At 35.8% G+C, this 20,672-nt stretch overlaps 1 protein-coding gene across 6 annotated transcripts in view; it reads right to left on the bottom strand.

Annotated features, from left to right (window-relative positions):
- Positions 1-20,672, bottom strand: part of WDR72 (WD repeat domain 72) — a 244,968-nt gene that overhangs the window by 184,933 nt on the left and 39,363 nt on the right. For 4 of the 6 annotated variants that reach the window (XM_033190066.1, XM_033190064.1, XM_033190068.1 and 1 more), the window contains 9 exons: positions 17,890-17,996; positions 11,714-11,792; positions 10,308-10,482; positions 9,547-9,623; positions 7,908-8,027; positions 6,478-6,623; positions 6,000-6,096; positions 1,343-1,484; positions 397-642 (listed from right to left, as the gene is read on the bottom strand). In XM_033190066.1, coding sequence (XP_033045957.1) covers positions 397-642; positions 1,343-1,484; positions 6,000-6,096; positions 6,478-6,623; positions 7,908-8,027; positions 9,547-9,623; positions 10,308-10,482; positions 11,714-11,792; positions 17,890-17,996 — 1,189 coding nt within the window. Of the gene's footprint in view, positions 1-396; positions 643-1,342; positions 1,485-5,999; positions 6,097-6,477; positions 6,624-7,907; positions 8,028-9,546; positions 9,624-10,307; positions 10,483-11,713; positions 11,793-17,889; positions 17,997-20,672 lie in introns of those variants that run through there. The other 2 variants (XM_033190065.1, XM_033190069.1) reach the window with 2 other exon arrangements.

The following is a 20,672-nucleotide window of genomic DNA, read 5'->3' as shown; positions in this document are numbered from 1 at the left end:
ACTGCAAGCTCCGCCTCCCGGGTTCACGCCATTCCCCTGCCTCAGCCTCCCGAGTAGCTGGGACTACAGGTGCCCGCCACCTTGCACAGCTATTTTTTTTTTTTTTTTTTTTTGTATTTTAGTAGAGACGGGGGGTTTCACCATGTTAGCCAGGATGGTCTCAATCTCCTGACCTCATGATCCACCCGCCTCAGCCCCCCAAAGTGCTAGGATTACAGGGAATTTACAAAGAAAAAAAAACCCTATATGTATGTTTTACTTCAACATTAAAATATGTACATATTTAGCAGCAAATGCCAGCTAATTCTTTAGGTCCCTAAATCTTCTTTAGTGCAGTTTGTTGAAATTGCAGTTTTAGATAAATCAAGTAAGTAGGGTCAAATAAAATTCAATGACCTTTTACTAAAGAACCACCTTCTAGAAGTCTTGCTTTGGCAGCATTCAAAGCCTGGGTAATGATAATTGTCCCATCTTCACAGCCACATATTAGTTTATCAAGACTTGGAATATACTCTGATGAAGTGACTACAGCAGTTCCTGCCCCATCTTTAAGCCCAGAAAAATAGTCAATAATACTTTGTGACACAGTATCACGCTTATCAAAATTATCTTGAAGAGTCCAGGTGGTAGTTACTGGTATCTCTAAAAAGAAAACAGATAAAAAGAAAATTTGGTTTATCAATGCATCATAGACATGGAAAATATCAAGGCGCCCTCCCTTCAAAAATATGAATACAGTGTTACAGCCTATCCCAGATTCATATTGCCAGCATTCATCTCTTGTTAAGTTCAATCGATGTTAACATGAATTATATTGGTTATATTAGTATATAAGATCCATAAGGTTTGTGCGTGTATGCGTGTGTGTTTAATTTTTAATTTTTTTTTTTTTTTTTGAGACCGAGTCTCACTGTGTCACCCAGGCTGGAGTGTAGTGGCATGATCTCGGCTCACTACAACCTCTGCCTCCCGGGTTAAAGCAATTCACCTGCCTCAACCTCCTGAGTAGCTCAGATTACAAGTGCACACCGCCACGCCTGGCTAATTTTTTGTATTTTAGTAGAGATGGGGTTTCACCGTGTTGCCCAGGCTGGTCTTAAACTCCTTCACTCAGTCAATTCACCCACCTCAGCTTCCCAAAGTGCTAGGATTACAGTTATGAGCCACCATACCCGGCCTAAGCTTTGTGTTTATACCTGCCTTTATGTTGTCATTTAATACATAATAGTACACAATAAATTTTTCTTGTTTGTTGTCCCATGTTGCTCAACTTAGAAGAACAATGAGTTAATTACAAATTTGTTCTCAGAAGACATGTGACTAGAAATGGAAACTGACTTACCTCTAGGAGAACCATCAAACTTGGATACAGGAACATCAGGGATGTGCCACAAAGTAATTCTTCCTGAGACTTCTCCAGAGAAAAGTACCTTGTAAAAAGGCTCTTTCCTCTCATTCATGTAGCCCATAACAAAGGGACGGCTCTGTTCCAAAACAAAAAGTGGGCTTTTATGTAGGAAATATTCTAACTATAGAGAGATGGCCACTGTTTTTAAATGGAGAAACAAGACTTAATAACTGAAGTAAATATTTTCAATTTATTTCCCACTGTTTCAAAATTTTCAAGTAAATTAAATGAAATAATCTGTGATCTAGGACTAAAGAGGCTTTAAACAACAAGAAGCAAAGTCATAGACTTCAGAAAGTCAATAAAAGTATCTAACATTTACTGACTGTGTGTGTGTGTGTGTGTGTGTGTGTGTGTATAGCTATGTGTACACATTACTGCAAGGGGTTTTCTATATATTCAGTTAAAAAATCCTCACAATAACCCTATAAAATTGATACTACCATTGTTTTCATAAACAAGAAAACTTGGGTTTTCCTGTGAAGTGAAAAGATTGATTTGTCTAAGGCGATTAGAGGAAGCAATGGGCTTTGAGTCCAGTCATTCTGATTCAGCAACCCATGTCCTGATGCTAAAGATGTTCACTAAGAAGGCTTAATTTCTTCATAGTTCCTTTATAGTTCTAATTGTCAGTTAAACAGCAACAACTCATATTTGTACAGTAATTTTGTGTTGTTAACATGTTTTCCACTTTTTGTTGACTGTTTTTCAAATTTAACATACTTGATTTCCAGTTTCTCAAGTGGCCACAAAGGAAAATGATTCCATAATTTATAATGTGTGTGTATATACATATACACTGTTATACATTATATAAATTATGTATAATATTATACATATTATACATAATTTATAATCTTGCTGAAGGAGAATATGAATATTGGGCACCAGTGCTCTTAAAGCTATGCCTTCACTAGTGAATGCATCTAGAGCATCCCTGGTCTTTCTCAGGGCAGTATAGCTGTTCTTCGGGCAGGTTGGTACATAGATATTAAAGGATCAAAATCATTCAAGCAATTACAAAAACAAAACCTGAACTCCCTTTGGTGCAGAAGTAAAAGTCATCCTAAAAAGAAAGCCAATTGCTGGTGCTAGAATTAAAGAAGTCCAGGAAAGTGATGCTTCCTAGTCAGAAAATACATGCTTTAAGGTGTGGATTTAGACACATTAGTGAAAAATTCTATTCATTAGTGATTATTAAGGGCCAAGATATTGCTACATTTAATCTTCACAACAAAGCTATGTAGTTAAGTAAACATTGCTATTATCCTGATATGAAAATAGAGAAACTATGACAGAAAATAAGAAACCAATCCAAGGTCATCCAACCAAGATGTGTAATTAATTCCCTATAGTCCCAAGAAATAAGAGCATCATAGAAAATGGTTCCAATAAAATCAGTTTCTAAATAATTTTTTTTAAGACTCAGAGGGCACTTTGGTGTCTTACAGCCATGATTTTTACAGCTATTTGAAATGGTGTTGATAAAATTTGGTTAAATTGGCTATTCAAACTCTCCCACCCTTGTAGGCACTTAGAACTGATTGTTCCAACTCCCTGGTTATCCTGATTTGAAAAGGAAGCTCCAAGAGGCTGGTGGATTACTCAAGTTGGTGGCAGCACAACTCTTCCCAGCTGGTGCTTTGCCCCTGCAGTTGAAGTTCGCTGTTGCTCTCACGCCCTCTGCCTTCACCTTCCACATTGCCATTTCTCAATTGCTCACACTCACCCCTTGGTCCCTCGCTCCTCCTCCTCCCAAATAGTTCCCTCTCGTTCTGCTCTTCACCGGAAAACCTCTTCATAGTCCCTTACCATGTGAATTCCGATTTTTCATCACAGTATTCATCATGAGAGTCTCCATCATCCAGGAGGTAATAAAACATAGCCATTAGCACTGAAATCCCTGGGGCTAACTGCCTGGATTTAAATCCTGGCTTTACCACATCCTAGCTCTATTGAAAGAGCAAGTTGGTTACTGTAGGCAATTTAGTACACCTCACTGTCTCATTTTCCCTAACTGTGAAATAAGACTAATAAAAGCACCTGCTATATGGGATTGGTATAAGGATTAATGAGTAGATAAACATAAGGTACACAGAATGGTCCCTGACATTTAGTCCCTATTTAATTAATTTTGACAATTCTGGTTATTCTTTTCTCAGAACAATTGAGAAACTCACTCCAAAACCCATTACTGGATTTGGGCTAAACCACTTGAGTTCAAATCCTGGGAATTCACCCCTCTGACCATCAGTTTCAACATGGGATCTTGGTGGCAACTAAAATAAATCAGGTTGTTTGTATGTTCGACAATAATAAGGACTCAAATGAAGTTTTCATCGTCATTATCACCATCATCATCATCATCATCATCATCACCATTACTCTTAGTTCCTGCACACACAGTTTTTGTTTGCAATCCTTAGGCTGTTTCTATCTCAGCTATTCCCATCTCAGTACAGCAGCCTTACTCTGTGGCTGAGACCCTGGGAAACCCAGTTCCTTATCTCAACAGCCAGAACCCCTGCAACACAGGCCTCAGCAATTACCAGCTGTGATTTGAAGCTAGGGAGATCCTCATGCGGCTATTGGAAGGAAAGACGAATCCTCATTCTCACCACTGCAACTCCATCAGCAGATATGTACATGGGCATTACAAACAGTAATTCTGAGAACCTGTTACTGTCAAACCTGGAGATTTAATTCGATGGTATCACTCCAAAAAATGAGTCTGGACAATACTACCTGCTTACAGAGCAGTCTTTTCTAAGCTCACTGAATGTATCAAATTCATCTCTTCATCCTACCACAATGTCTTCATTACTTGGTAACTGCAAGAGAGACTAAGGATTCTTATATTTAGTGAACAGTGGTGACGTTTGAATAAGGGGAATAAAGTATGACTTTATGTCCTGGATAAAAGGCAAGTAAGGACAGGCAGACCAACTTTTTCCAGTTTCCAATTATTCTATTCACATTTCACTGGCTTCTAGGCATTTCTCACTTTTAAGATACAGAAACATCTATGATTGTTTAAACAAGAATTATTGGTAAAAGACCTATAAGTTTATGTCTTCACATTTTGAGAAACAAAGCAAGGTAACTTCCCATGAGATTAGTTATTTTTTAACTGTTGTACTCTTTCCTCATGGTTATATATAACATTGAAATTTTCAGGAACAAGAAGCCCCTAAAGGGCACAACTGATCATTGGCTTTCAGGGCAAACTGTGCTTTGTAAAAACGCTTTCAAAGCTAAGGAGGAAAAGAGCAGATCCTTTAAAAAAATAACTAAATATGCCTTTCTAAGGAAGCCCCAGTACTGTTTTTGTGATCAACAGCAAAACAGGAACCTATTGCTGCCCACAGGTAATTTTAGAAACAGTCATTGATGCATGCCATAATTATAAAGTTTGCTTGTGTCCCAGTGGCACTTGGGGTTCTAATTTTTGGCTGACAGTTTCTTAATCAAGTTTTCACAACAAAACCTCACAGATATGTTAAAGGGACAATTACTGAACTGTAGGATTTCCAACAGCTATGCTGCCTAATTAAGCAAACCATCATTCTGTTAACAGTAGCATGCTTCCCTGGTTGACACATCAATAATTCAAAACTCTTCCACTCTCCATGAAATACGTTTTTGGATAATTAACTGATGACAAAGTCCAAAGGCTTAGGAAAAAAAAAAAACCAAACACTTTGGATAACACTACTGAAATAAAATAACTGCTTAAATTTTCAGGCTTCCTAGAGTGTCAAAGGTATGATTCAGTCAAGTAATAAGCTCACAATTATAGTATCAACTTTCTGCCAAAAGCATAATTATATTTGTTTTAACAAGAAAATTTATTCGTAAGAATAGCTAAATACATCTGAAAATGATATCAATATATGATTAAGTAAAGAAACAGAATATAAAACATTCCATAAAGTTTAAAAATTGGAGTAGATACATAAAAATGTTTAACAATGTTTTGTCACACCATTTATCACAAGGGTCAGTGAAAAAAAATGTGTGGTGTGTGTGTATGTGCTTGTACGTATATACACACACACACACAAATGCAGAGAGAGAAGAGAGAGAATGAGAAAGAAAGTAAATATAGCAAAATGTTAGCAATTGGTGAATCTAGGTAAAGCGTATATGAATAATTACTGAATACTCTTGCAACTTTTCCAAATATTTGAAAATTTTCCAATCAAAATAAAATTTAAGCAGTTATTTTATTTCAGTAGTGTTATCCAAATACATACAAGAAAGTAAAAAAAAAAAAAAAAACTCAGTGAATATTTACTGCGGTGAAATTAGGAATTTTAATTTCTCCTTTCTTTTCAACATTTATAATTTTCCTATAGTAAATATGTATTGTTTCATTATAAACTTAAAACACAGACTTAAACATAGTAGATTTTTAAAGACAAAGTTTTCTCTTTGGTAGCCATTGACAATTAAACTTGATTTTCTCATTAACAACTTGATGGGATGCTTCCATTCAATTTTTTCAAGCCTGACTCTGACAGACAAAGCAACACTTATCCAAGAAACTGAGTGAAACAGCTTTGAGGCAGTCACTCTTTTCTTGCATTACCTTATTTTCCTGCACAGAAGTAGAGCACAGTAAATGAGGATAAATGGACTCTTTAAGCACTCTTCCATCAACAGGGTATAAGCTTTTTGAAAGCCCACTGCATGGCAAAAATAAAAAGCAAAGTTTAGAACTCTGAGGTTCTTTATTCGTTCTTTTCCCCCTCCCACTTTCAAAAGCCGGATGGTACCGTTCAAGTTTCTAAACTCTACTTAGAAATTGTTGGGTTAATAATTACAAGTGACTTTTTGAAAACCCAGCACCAGCTGTACAAGTTATACATGGTTAATCTCATTCCTCCATCCCCTGCTGTTTTGTACAAAGGCTGAAGCCTACCAAGCCCAGAGTAAATCTTCTAGTGCCAAAGTTGTTTTGTTCTGGTTTTTGATCATGGGCAGCATGCAGGGATTTTTCCATAATAAACCTCCCAAAGTTCATTTTCTACCTGAATGTTTTGTATACCGCTCCCATCTGAGCCCACCTGTTCAGCAGCTGATAGATGTAACTGTGACCATCTTCTGTCCAGATGAGGATTCTGTGGGCAGCAATCATTTCTCCACCAGCAAAGAACTGCCCGTTTCTGCTAACTTCAGTCAGCAGAAGGGAAAAATCACAATAATCATAAACCTAAAATATGAAGTTGATGCACATTATCAAAGGTTTAAATCTAGTCTGCCAATAAGATGAATATAAATTATGATAGTAATAATATAACAACATAGTAAGCATTGATAACAGACCATACTGTACTCATATATTAAGAATTTTTACCATCACTTATTGACTTATATTTATCTTAGGGTAGGTTTCAGTAGATAAAGTTCATCTGGTTATATCATTCCAGAGTGTGTACACTAAACATAGAAACCCCAAATCCCAAAATTTCTAAGTAATTTTATTCTTTCCATAATGAGCACTCCAAGTTTTACATTTGAAAATTTATTATGCACATAAAAAATGTATATCACATAAATATTTTGTTAGACCGTATACTTTTAAATCTTTGTTCAAAAATACATTATCACCATACAAGTAAGACTATACAGTTTTCTTAACTGAGCCAGTTATACAAAACTTTAAAGAAAAATAAATGTTATGAAATGATGGCAACTTAGCTTTTCTTTCTTCTTGGAAATGTCAGTGAACATATTCACATGAAAATAATGCTTGTCCCTCTTAAAACAAATGCAGTGACAAAGTAGAAAAAGTAAAACATCTAAAAATATAATCAAACTATGTAAGTGAGAAGTATATTTGAGTTCTAAAGTGTAGACACCAAATTTTGAAAATAATTTAGAGCTAAATATTCATTGTTATTATGGTCTGTTGTTAATAAAATTAGGATATACTACTACACATATAATATTTTGGGATACAAAACTGTTGCATATAGCATGATATTAAATATGTAGTAGTATATCCTAATTTTATTAAAGAGTTAAAAACTTATATGTCAGGCCGGGCGCAGTGGCTCACGCTTGTAATCCCAGCACTTTGGGAAGCCGAGGCCGGCAGATCATGAGGTAAGGAGTTCGAGACCAGCCTGACCAACATGGTGAAACCCAGTCTCTCCTAAAAATACAAAAATTAACCGGGTATAGTGGCGTGCGCTTGTAATTCCAGCTACTCAGGAGGCTGAGGCAGGAGAATTGCTTGAACCCAGGAGGCAGAGGTTGCAGTGAGCTGAGATCGTGCCACTGCACTCCTGCAGCCTGGGCAACAGAGTGACACTCTGTCTCAAAAAAAAAAAAAACTGTTATGTCAGTCATAAAAGACACATCATTCCATGTTCTGGTAATACTATTACAGAGAATTTGTATCATATTTAAATCATATTCTAATTTTTGTACAAATCAAAAAAAACAAATTACACTGTACATCACTGGTATTTATTATGTTATTTTATAATACCTTCCAACATTTAGAAAACACCACCAATAGAAGTCTCTCAGTATATGTGCAAAATCGTATTGTCTGGCAGTTCAAGGACTCGAGAAACTTTGATTCTTTTTCATAGACATCTCGCTTTTCCTTCAAAAGGAAAGAAAATCTTTTAGTACTAGTTCCAGGTAATTCACACACAGCCATGAGAGGACCCGCTTCCTGTGCATCTCAAGTAGATCACAACATTATAAAATGAAAAGTATTTGACTTTCCTTTTGAGTGTTTTGAACTAAGAAGTTACTTTGCAATAGAAGCTCTGTACCTGGGTGATGAAATCATCTGTACACCCAATCCCCACAACACTTAATACTTAATTTACCTGTATAACAAACCTGCGTATGTACTTCTGAAAGTCTTAAAAAAAAAATTAAAGAAATATAGGATGTATTTCTTGAAAAAAAAAAAGTTGTGGTCAGGAAATCCACTTAGATTCAAGGGCTCATTACATGCAACCATTCAACAAACATTCTGTGAGGAACTATGGCTGGATGCTAAGAATGTCAAGATGAGAATAAGCTAGAGACTGTTAGATATGGCAGAAAGGTCAAACAAAAAAATCTAAAATGATGACTAAAAAAACCTACAGTATTTTCTTTTATTTTATATTTTTTCCTTGAAACAGAGTCTTGCTCTGTCACCAAGGATGGTGCGCAGTGGCAGGATCTCGGCTCACTGCAATCCCCGCCTCCTGGGTTCAAATGATTCTCCTTCTTCAGCCTCCTGAGTAGCTAGGATTATAGGTTCACGCCACCAGTCCCAGCTATTTTTTTTTTTTTTTGTACTTTTAGTAGATACGAGGTTTCACCATGTTGGACAGGCTGGTCTTGACCTCCTGACCTCTGGTGATCTGCCTGCCTTGGCCTCCCAAAGTGCTGGGATTACAGGTGTGAGCCACTGTGCCTGGCCTAGTATTTCGATTGCTAAAAAATAAATAAATAAATAAAAATTAAAAAAGGAAAGAATAGCCAACACACAGCACATAAAATACTACATTCTCCATAAGTTTGTGATAATGCTGGATGTGTATTTCTTGAGCTCAGCATACCATCACAATTCCTAGGCTTCCTCAACCAATAAATTCCTAAAAAGACCCCAGAGCTCCTTGGGGAAGCCTAAATAATTTTATCATCAGCACACATAGTATGGCTGTTCTTTTGTCCATCATCTCAACTTGTAGTCTGATGCCAGGGAACAGGTGAATATACTGGACTCCCCAGGGACACGCCTCTCAATTTTTTAGAGTCATTTGCCTGCCACAGTTCACACATACTTAGAAGAAAGGAGGATTTCTGCTGTAAGGAACAGAGAGATGTTCTGCTATTTTTAAAAAATTAAAAATCTAATCTTTCTGTGTGTGTGTGTGTGTGTATGTGTGTAAATGAAAACATCTGTATATACATGGAGAAAAGGTTGGAAGGATACAAGCCAATTGTACCCAACGCTCACCCCTGGGAAGATGGATGGGGGAAATATATGGATGTAGAACTTATACACATCTATGTTATTTGAACTTTTGACAATAAGCATGTAATAGCCTTATAATTTATACATTTCAATGAATATGCTTGAAATTGTAGGGAAAAAAGAGTAGGGTTCCCAAGCCAACCTGAATGCTGTTGATAGATGAGGAAAGATCCCATACTTTGAGCTCACCAGCTACTGATACCACCAAGAGAGAATCTTCTGTGAAAAGAATAAAAGTCACATATAAGCTTACCATGGATATAATTGGGTAGGTAAAAATCATTTCATAGTCATTTAAGAATTATGCAGGGCTGTGTAGATGGAAAATTTTCAGCTTTGGAGTTACTTTTTAACTAGAAAAAAAAATAAACATTTTATATCGTGCTCCAAATCTGTTTTAAAATTTCAAAGTGATTCCTAGGTATAAGAAGAGCACCACTAGAGGCAGAATCACATTGCAAATCATGGTAACAAGAACCTTCCTGTTTCAGAAGTAAGTGAGGAGCCAACTTCCACTTCCCTTTGCAGTCACTCATTACAGAAACTGAATTATCAATACTACATCTAGAAGATACAGCAGGGCAAAATTCCAGGAGTCCTGCTAATCCACAACAAAACCTGCTTGTCACTCTTAAAATGTAACAAGCAGAACTTGGTGATCAAAGCACAGATTCACCTCTTTCCCCCTCATCTTAACCTTTTGCTGACTTTCCAGTGTTTTGAACCACTGGCATGGGTGTTCTTAGTTTTTCTTGATCAGATGTATTACAGACATATCCTCATTAATAGGTAAACATAAAGAAGCATTCTTTCTGAATTCCTGCCCAATAATTCGACAAATAATTCAAAAGTAGATATTTTTATACGCAATCTCTTTACTGTCAGATAATATCTAACTACTACCTTGAATTCTCATGGAGTGAACAATGCACATGCAGTTGATCCAGTCGGGAAACTGAGATGATCTAAAACTGTGAACAACAGCCAAAGTTTTGGCATCAATTATAAGGACATCTTGATATTCTCCACAACAAAGAAGCCAGCCTTCTCCTGTCATCCGGAATGAGCAGTGGTAATACTATGCATATGGAAATCAAAGCAAACATTTAATTATCACTAGAAATTAACATAATTTGGCTACATTGAAGATTTCTCTAGACCTTAGTTTTAGCATATGATCAATTAAGGTATTGAATTGAACAGCAACTAAAATTTCTCTTAGTTCAGTTATTCCAAACTCCTACTGGCACTTTAGTCTCATTTGCATCTCATGAATTTTCTGGAGAAAGAGAGATCCCTTGGAAGAAGTAATTTTATTCTAAATCATGGAAAGCTCATAATTGAATTATTTCTGGAGTGCAACTTGGAACTAAACAACAACAAGGCCAGGCACAGTGGTTCATGTCTATAATCCCAGTGCTTTGGGAGGCTATGGTGAGAAGATCACTTGAGGCCAGGAATTTGAGGCTGCCGTTAGCACCACTGCACTTCAGCCCGGGTGACACAGTGAGACCCTGTCTCTTAAAGAAAAATAATTAATAGCAACAACAAAACCCAAGTTCCTTACCGTAGCAACAATGCTGTATGTTAAAAAGAAAGTGTTTGAAGGGCATTTGAGGATTATTATGCCAAATAAATTGTGGAAATATTTTATTAAAGATCAAGTAAAGTATTCTACGTTTAACCAGCTCTCTCTGTGCAGGGTTTTATTCCCAGAAAAAAAAAGGGAGAGTTTGTGAATGCTGAAATGCACATCATCAACACTAAAAGTGTAAAACATTTAAAAACGTGGTCAGCACCATTGGAATCATGCAACCACATGACATATGCTTGGAAACCATCTACTAAAAGTCAAGATTTGCCTTAAAGACTGGGAAGTGATTATAAAAGTTATATATATAGAAATTAAGAACCTATCTACCAAAACATAAGGGTTAAAATTGGAAACGAGAGAGAAAAAAACTGTTTGTTCTTTATAAGACAACACATCATTAAAACTGAATTTTTACACATGTACAAGTATGTGTATGTTTTGTGGCACTAAGGCAATATATGGAAATTGTCTTTCAAATCTATTAGAAAGACACAAAAATGAAAGAATCAGGGGAAAAAATCTGCTTGAATAACACCTTTTGGGAAAGCAAAATGCCAAAATAGCAGATGATAACTGGTGATATTTGACCCTCATGACAAAATAAAAATTCAAGCAAAGAATATTCTCCAAAGATGTTTCTTTAGAAGTGTATTTGCAAATGCCCTAAACAAGTTGTAGAATCTAGAAATGCCCTGAAGGAAGTGAGCGTACTTACACAGATTGCAGTGTGCCTGTAAGGAAGTGTAGCCTTCTCCACGCACTGTCCACTGGTGACATTCCAAACACACATCTCCCTAGCAGAAATAACTTTGTATTATTCTCTGTCATTTCCACTCAATTGTCTGGAATAATTTTGGCGCCACCAAGTTTTTCTCTAGTGCTGCACTTAAGTGCAGCCTGATCATTTATGTGGCTTTTTGTTACAGATTACTGGGCAAGAAAATGTTGTGGTCATTAGCAGGGATGACATACTGTATCTGTATCTTTTTGTTTGGGTAATTACACCCTGCTGCCAGCCTGCAAACCTTACTTTAGAGACAACTGGGCCTACAACAAATTGTGGAGATACAGCTATCACAGCCTGTTAGTGACAGTACAACAATCTTTCAGTGGAAACTGTAGCCTCTTGAAAATGCTTTATTTCACTGAACTTAAACTACATGCTCTGAAAATCATAATGCATCAAGTGCTGCATCTTCTGAGGCCAATGCATCATTTTTGTAAAAACAAACAGTGCCACCAAGAGGCTACATTTGGTCTATCATTGATAACAGTGTATCTCTGCTTCTCCTGATTTGAAATCCTGAAATCATCCTTGCCACCTAATATTTAGAAAAATATTATTATTTTGAAAACTCTTACTTGGTTTACATATTACAAAGACACAGTTTTAAAATACAGTTACAAAGTACACCCAGCATAGGGTAGTTTATATGACTTCCCAAAAATCAGAATGACTGTTTCAGAATTGTTTGGTAATATTCTTCAGTCTTGAGAGTTTTAACACATAAGCAAAATTTTCCATGTTCTATAACACAAAAGTTTTATAGGCCTTAAAGGAGATTCCGCTATTATATTAAGAAACAAAATATATAGACTAATAATGTCAACAACTGTATGCATTTGGTGATTTGCAGGTTTTTTTGTTTTTCTAACCAAACACTGGCACTCAATCTTCTAAATTAGTGCTTCTTAAACTGGGGCGATTTTGCTTCCCCCTATTCCGCCTACATTCCAAGGACACTTGGTAATATTTTGAGATATTTTTGATTGTTACAACTAGGAACACACTACTGGCATCTAGTGGGGAGAGGCAAGGGATGCTGCCAAATATCCTACAATGCATACAACCGTCCCCCACGACAAAGAATTATCTGTTCCTAAATGCCATTAGCACTGAGGTTCAGAAATCATATTCCAGAAATAGACACGAAATATTCATAGTATTTTCCCTCTGTTTATATCCAACCTCTTTCCAAAAAGATTTGAGGTAACCTGAAAAGACATATAATTCTATAAAACAGGAGGAAAAACATCTGTGTGTGTGTGTCTGTGTGTACCTACTAAAAAATAAGATTGGGAAGAAGGTAGATATTGAAATAATATATCTCAAAGGTAAACAAACTAATAATGCATCTATAAAATCAAGAAATATATCTCAAAGGTAAAATAATTGAACCTTAAGCAGTCAACATTATAAAATTTTAGCTCTTTAAGGGATTTGAGCTTATTAACAAGGGTTTTGACTCTAGCTATGCATCAACAACCACCTGATACTATTCCAACTATTACCTTCAGAGATTCTAATTCCACGACTCTGTGTTGAGATCCTGGCATGTGTGGTTTTGAAAACACGGTCAGTTGACTTGTTTCTAGCCTATTTCTAAACCAGTAGCTCTAAATTCTAGCTATACATTAGACTTATTTGAGAACTTTCAAAAATACTGATGGCTGACCATGTAAGATATCAAATCAGGCCAATTAATTCACATTTTTCCAGGACTGGAACCTGGATACCGGTAAAAGTTCCTTTGAAAATATTAATGTATTTAAACCATCTTGGGTCCCTTTGCTTTCCCTATTTATTTGCTTATCATTTTGTTTTCTATATTAAATCTGAAAATAAAATGAAAATATATCACAAAGAAAAAATTTGCTCTTTGCCTGTCAATTTTGTTTAATAAAAGAAAGTAAATTTGTGGTATATCAAATGGAATGCTGACATCTTACCTGGAACCATGTAAGTTACATATGTCAAACTAAGACATGAAATTGAACTATTAAAAAGTATATTCTTTCCATTTTCTGAAACTGTTCACCTAAGTTTGTACATAGCAAAAATCACCTTCTATTATAAAAAAAATTTAAGAATTCTTAAAATCTTAAAAAATTTTAATAATTTTTAAAAATTGTAAAAATCTTAAGAACTTTTAGAAGCTTAAAAATTCTTAAATTCTTATTTCAATGAAAAGAAAACAGATGAAAGTGTCTACAACACATAACATTAGAAAACTGTTATATTCTTACTACAAATTCCTTGAAAAGTGGCATTTTTTGGTCATATTCAATTTTACATCCCCTCCTCAGCACCTCAGTAAAAATTTATTCCATGGATAAATATATCAGTCACTATTATTCCACACACTTTATATCTTTTGGAAATATATTATTTTCTCTTGACCTCATTCTTATTTTTCATATTTGTGTGCTTGTAACACTATAGTTTTGCTCAAACTTTAATGAAGTGTGTAGAAGGACGGGAGATAAACATGAATGCTTGCTTTGCCATCTTGAATTGGAAGTCTATTACATGTTTCAAACTCTTTTCCCTTGTCTTTTACTATACTTTCATTTTTTTCTTTGGCATTCTCAGCCTCCTCTTCTTCCTCTGTCTGCTTCTTAAGTGCTGATTTTCCCTAGATATTTGTCTTATACTTTCTTACATCCTTACATTTCACTCTCTTTCTGGGTAAGTTATCTATTCCCCTGGCTTTGGGTACTGTTATTATGCTATTGGAAGCCCAGACCTGTTTACTTAAGCTCTATATTTCTATATGGAAATAGCTTTTAGACATCTCCATCTGTATGACTTTCAGGAGATCACACCCTTTCATGTTCAAAATGAAGCATAGCATCTTCCCTCTTTGGTTCACTATCACAATGAATGATATAATTACTAATAAATTTCCCATAATTCTTGACCCAACATTTTCTCTTACTGCCCCAAATGTGTGTACTTGCTACTCCAAATATGGGCTCTGGGCCAGCAGTATCAGCATTGTCTAGGAATGCTTTGGAAATACAAGTTACTAGACCCCAGCCCAGATCTACTATATCTGCCCAGAAATCTGTAATTAAACAAACTCTGCAGGTGATTCTGGTGCATGCTCAGGATTGAGAAGCACTCACCTAGCAGCCTCCAAGTCCTGGTGCCCTACTTCTCTGGGTTCATCTCTTGCTAGTGACTAATACTTCCATTAGTAAGTAATAAACCTTTCTATCGGTGCCAAGGCTTTTTGCCTTAAAATTTTATTAACTCTCTCTATATATAAAATATTAATACAGTTATACCAACCTTATTTTGATTAGTATACAAATGATAATACGTAATTGGAATGACTGTTTTAGTCAGATTTATTCAACTAGCTTATTTTGTGCTATTTTTTCCATTTAAAAAAAGTTGTTTTCTTTGAATTAAACAACATTTTTTCTTTTTTAAATTGAAAGTTACATACACTTGCTTTTATTTTTTATTTCTTTTGTCTATTGTTTTTGTAGCTACTAAACAATACTTGAAATGTAAATATATAAATATAGCTTAAGGTCTAAAGTTAATCAACATCTTTACCCACCTCTAGAACACCAGAATGTGTGGGGTCTTATTACTACATTATTATATGCTATTGTTGACCAGAATCGTGTATGTGTGAGTGGGTGTATATAAATATCATTATATCTTATAAAGTCTCTACAACTTTGTGGGTTTTTGTTCAATATTCCTTCTTCCATCTCAAATCTTCCTTCTGAAATCATTGTTTTTCTTACTAAAGAACATCATTTAGAAATGTGTTATTATACTTATCCAGAGTCTGTTGGCATAGTGAACACCTTTAGTTTTTGTTTGTCTGAAGATTTATTATTTTGCCCCAATTTTTCAAAAGTGTTTTTGTTGGATATACAATTCCAAGTGGACAGATATTTTCTGTCCACTTTTTGAAGGGATTTCACTGCTGTCATTACTGTTGAGAGGTCAGCTCTCTGCTTAATTAACATTCCTTGGTAAATAATCTGCTTTTTCTCACTGTCTACCTACAGGATCTTCTCTTTTTCTTTGGCATTCTGTTGTTTTAACATCAGATCTCCAATGGTTTATTTTCATTATCCTAGAATTTTCTGTGATTACTGAATCTGAGGATGTATGCCTACAAATAAAATAATAATTTGGGAAAAATATTAAACACTGAGCCATAAAGCAACTCTGGGTCCCCTCTGGTCACCATGAAGGCAAAAATGCTAAGTCCATAGCCAATATATGGGACTTCTCAAATCTAAAAATGCATTGTTGTTTGGAAAATAATGGGGCAAGCCTAGTAGGAGTAATAATTTCCAGTGAATAAAGTTAAGACTTGCCAAGTACACAGTAGCTGAAACGTAGGTACTGCCTTCATTTTAAAGTATCTTATAGACACAGCATAAGATTTAGAAACCTCAAAAGAACAAAGTTCTAGAAAATTCACATCAACTTGGTGAAGGAGGACAGCTAGTTAGACTGAAGCTAGACTCCTAGGCTCTTTAACAATATTTACAGGGCTCATACAGCTGAATTCATCTTTCATCAAAAATATATCCATTAACCCCCTAGTTTCTCTTTTGGAGTGATATCACTATGGGCAAATACCTGATGGTGAAACTCAGTAACTTTCCAGATCTTTTTCTCAGTTAGCTATTACGTATTTCTCAATTTTTCATGCAGCCCCAGAAAAAAATTAACCATCCCCCAAATTCTCTAGATTGGAAATAAATATCTCAGCATGTGTAGCAGACTTTGTGGCAGTCCTGGTGAATGAAAGCTACAGGCAAAGGTTAAAAAAGGAATGTATTAGGACATTTCACTTTAGACTTAGCCAAAGTTCAATCCCTCTAAATATTACAATTAATGATTTACTATAAGCTATGAAAATAGGTATCTCTTTGATATCTGTTCAACTAGCCAACATATTAAGCTATTCTGTTTATACAAGCTGGACCTTGATTCCTCGTTATTCTTTTGGTTTTCAGAATTCAGAAGCATATAATTTCTCTGTGGATTAAAAACAAAGAGAGGCTTATCTTGTTTCAACTAGCAACCCAATCCCTTATTAACAAATGCATACTGAATTGATACCACATTCCTGAGTATATTTTGGCAAATAACTCATCAGGAGCCTAGCTCATAGTATTTCTTCCATCAGTGGGGCTTTTTCCTACAGGTAAGTCCTACTTCATGAGGGCAAGCTTTGCTCCCATGAAACTGCACCTAAATCACTGGCTATGTTCCTTTTCCATCTCTCTGCCACCATTCTACTGATAACTGAGCCCTCTCCTCTGTTAGATTTATTTATTTATTTATTTTCATTTAAAATATTTATTTATTTATTTATTTATTTATTTTTTGAGATTGTTGCCCAGGCTGGAATGCAGGGGTGCCATCTTGGCTCACTGCAACCTCTGCCTCCCAGGTTCAAGTAATTCTCCCTTCTCAGCCTCCCAAATAGCTGGGATTACAGGTATGCACCACCATGCCCAGGCCAATTTTTCTATTTTTAATAGAGTCAGGGTTTCGTCATGCTGGCCAGGCTGGTCTCGAACTCCTGACCTCAGGTGATCCACCTGCCTCAGCCTCCGAAAGTGCTGGGATTACAGGCATGAGCCACCATGCCTGGCCTGTTAGTTTCATAATAGCATCAGATAAGGGTACAACATGAAGACTGTAACTATCAAATTGTTTTGTAAAACTATGAAAGCTTGGATGGGTTTGCTTAAGAGCTCAAAGTGTGTTATGACATGAGAAAAGACAGACACCTAGACTTTTTCATTGCTGATTCTACAAAACTAGGCATTGGTCACTAACCTTTACCCAGTAAGAGTGCTACAAGTTCTGATACACATGTTGAGATGCTTATCTTGGTCCCAATCCAGCAACAAGAGTATTGAGTGAGGGTTCATAATACTGATTACATTCCTTGGGATCATCACACAAGTTATTCAATCTTTCAAGATCTAAATGTTCCTATATGTGAGAGGCACATGTGGATCACAAAAGTTTCCTTCAGCACTAAAATTGTACTCCACTGTAGTTTTTAAAAAGAGAAGGACATGGAGAAGGGGACAAAGTTTACACACCATACCTACCCATTTTCAGCAGCACTAACAATGTACGGCTGTTTAGAGAAGTCCCTTGCTCTTGCCAAACACGTTACTGAAGCTGAATGACCAAATAGGAGTTCTTTTGCTGAAATCTGAAAATAGTGAGAGTGAGCTTTTAAATAATTGTAAATGGTTTGAAGAATAAAAACACAACAATATAATATTCACAATTCTGATTAGGAAATTCTGTTATGTTTTTGCTGTATACAAGTTTCCAGAAAACTGATATATGGAATATCAACATCCACAGACTAATAAACTCCTAGGCAGAGGAACTGTGTTGTAGACAGGTTTTGTTTGTTTTGGTTTGGTGTCCATCATGAAACCTCCATGACTGCTAGACCTGTCTTACAACAGCTAGGTTGTGAATACAAATAAGTCTGTGTTGATGCTTCCTATGAACAAAATGTCCCCTCAATAATAGTAGCACATTAATACACAGTTCAGATTCAAAATAACTTTACAAAATAATACAAGAGAAAATATTACCCTTTTTGAAACCACCATAATACCCTATATGGTGATAGGAATGTAAATTGGTGCAGCTATTTTTAAAAACAGTAAAGAGGTTCCTCAATAAAAATAAAAATAGAACTTACACATGACTCAGGATTCCCACTTCTAGGTATATATCCAAAGGGAATGAAACCAGTATCTCAGAGAGGTATCTGTACCCCCATGTTCATTGGAGCATTACTCACAGCAGCCAAAATACAGAAACAATCTAAGTGTCCATCAACGGATGCAGAGATAAATAAAATGTGTCACATACAGTCATCCCTCATTATCCATGGGGGACTGGTTCCAGGACACCACTGCCCCCCACCCCATGCCCCACCACATAGGTACCTAAATCCTAGGATGTGCAACTATGCAATATAAAATGGCATAGTATTGGCACATAGCCTATGAACATCTTTCATATCCTTTAAATTAGCTCTAGATTACTTATAATACCTAATACAATATAAATGCTATGTAAATTGCTTTTATACTATATCGTTTAGGGAATAATGACAAGGGAAAAAGTCTGTACGTGTTTAGTACAGATGCAATCCTCTTTTCTTTTTCCAAGTTTTCAATCCACAGTTGGTTGAATCCATGGATGCAGAAGACATGGACATGAAGGGCTGACTGTATACACAATGGAACAGTATTCAGCCAAAAAAATAAAAGAGAAAAAAATCCTGCCATTTGTGACAACATGGATGGACCTAGAGGACATGATGCTAAATAAAATAATCCAGGCACAGAAAGACAAATGCTATATGATCTCACTTCTATATAGAATCTAAAAAGCCAAACTCATAGAAATAGAATTAGTGGCTGCTAATGGCTGGGGAAGAGGGAAGAATGAAGTAATGTTGCTCAAAGGGTACAAACATTGAATTATACATAAGATGTATAAGTTTTGGGATCTAATGTATGCATGGTGACTACAGTTAATACTGTATGGTATACTTCAGATTTGCTAAGAGAGTAGGTCTTAAGAGTTCTTGCCACGCACATAAAAAAAATGATTATGTGAGGTGAGAGATGTGTTAATTAATTGGATTGTTGTATTAGTCCATTCTCATACTGCTATAAAGAACTACCTGAGACTGGGTAATTCATGAAGAAAAGAGATTTAATTGACTCACAGTTCCACAGGCTTAACAGGAAGCATGACTGAGAGACCTCGGGACACTTACAATCATGGTGGAAGGTGAAGGAGAAGCAAGCACATCTTATCACGGCAGAGCAGAAGAGAGAAAGAGTGACAGGGGAAGTGCCACCCACTTTTAAACCATAGGATCTCATGAGTACTCACTCACTATTACAAGAACAGCATGCAGAAAATCGTCCCCATGATCCAATCACCTCCTACCAGGTCCCTCCCCCAACACGTGGGGATTACAATTCAACATGAGATTTGGGTGGGGACACAGAGCCAAAACATATCATTTGTGGTAATCATTTCACAATGTATTCATATATCAAATCATCAATCTGTATACCTTAAACTTATGTAATTTTACTAGTTAATTATAGCTCAATAAAGTTAATATAAAAATGACTAAAATTCCATTAGTCATAGACTAAATATCAGACCAGTTACCACGGAGAAAACTTTAGGCATCAATTTTCACTTCTAAATTATCTATATTACCTAAATTTCTAAAATTAAAACACCTTTCTTATTTATATTAAAAAATAAGAAAAGATCAATAAAATAAGAAAACAAGCCACAGACTGAGAGAAATATTTTCAAAAGTCGTACCTGATAAAGGACTATTATCCAAAATACACAAAGAACTCTTAAAATTCAACAATAAGAAAGTTAAAAACCTGATTAAAATATTGTCAAAACATCTGAGCAGACACCTCACCAAAGAAAACATACAGACGGCAAGTGAACATATAAAAATATGCTCCATATCATATGTCATAACAGTAGTGCAAATTAAAAAACAATGAGAAACCACAGCACACCTATCAAAATGGCCAAAATCCAGAACACTGGCAATATCAAATGCTGGCCGGGATGTGGAGCAACAGGAATTCTCACTCATTGCTGGTGAGAATGTGAAACAGGACAGCCACTTTGGAAAAGAGTTCAGTAGTTTCATATAAAACTAAACATATTTTTACCACACAACACAGCAATCACGCTCATTGACATTTATCCAAATAAGTTGAAAAGTTGCGTCCACACAAAAATCTATACACAAATATTTACAGTAGCTTTATCCATAATTGCCAAAATGTGATAGCAACCAAGATACCCT

This window comes from Trachypithecus francoisi, unplaced genomic scaffold (assembly GCF_009764315.1).
Source record: "Trachypithecus francoisi isolate TF-2019V2 unplaced genomic scaffold, Tfra_2.0 Lachesis_group3, whole genome shotgun sequence".
In the NCBI taxonomy this organism is placed as follows: Eukaryota; Metazoa; Chordata; class Mammalia; order Primates; family Cercopithecidae; genus Trachypithecus; species Trachypithecus francoisi.
This window is presented reverse-complemented; position numbering and strand designations above follow the sequence as displayed.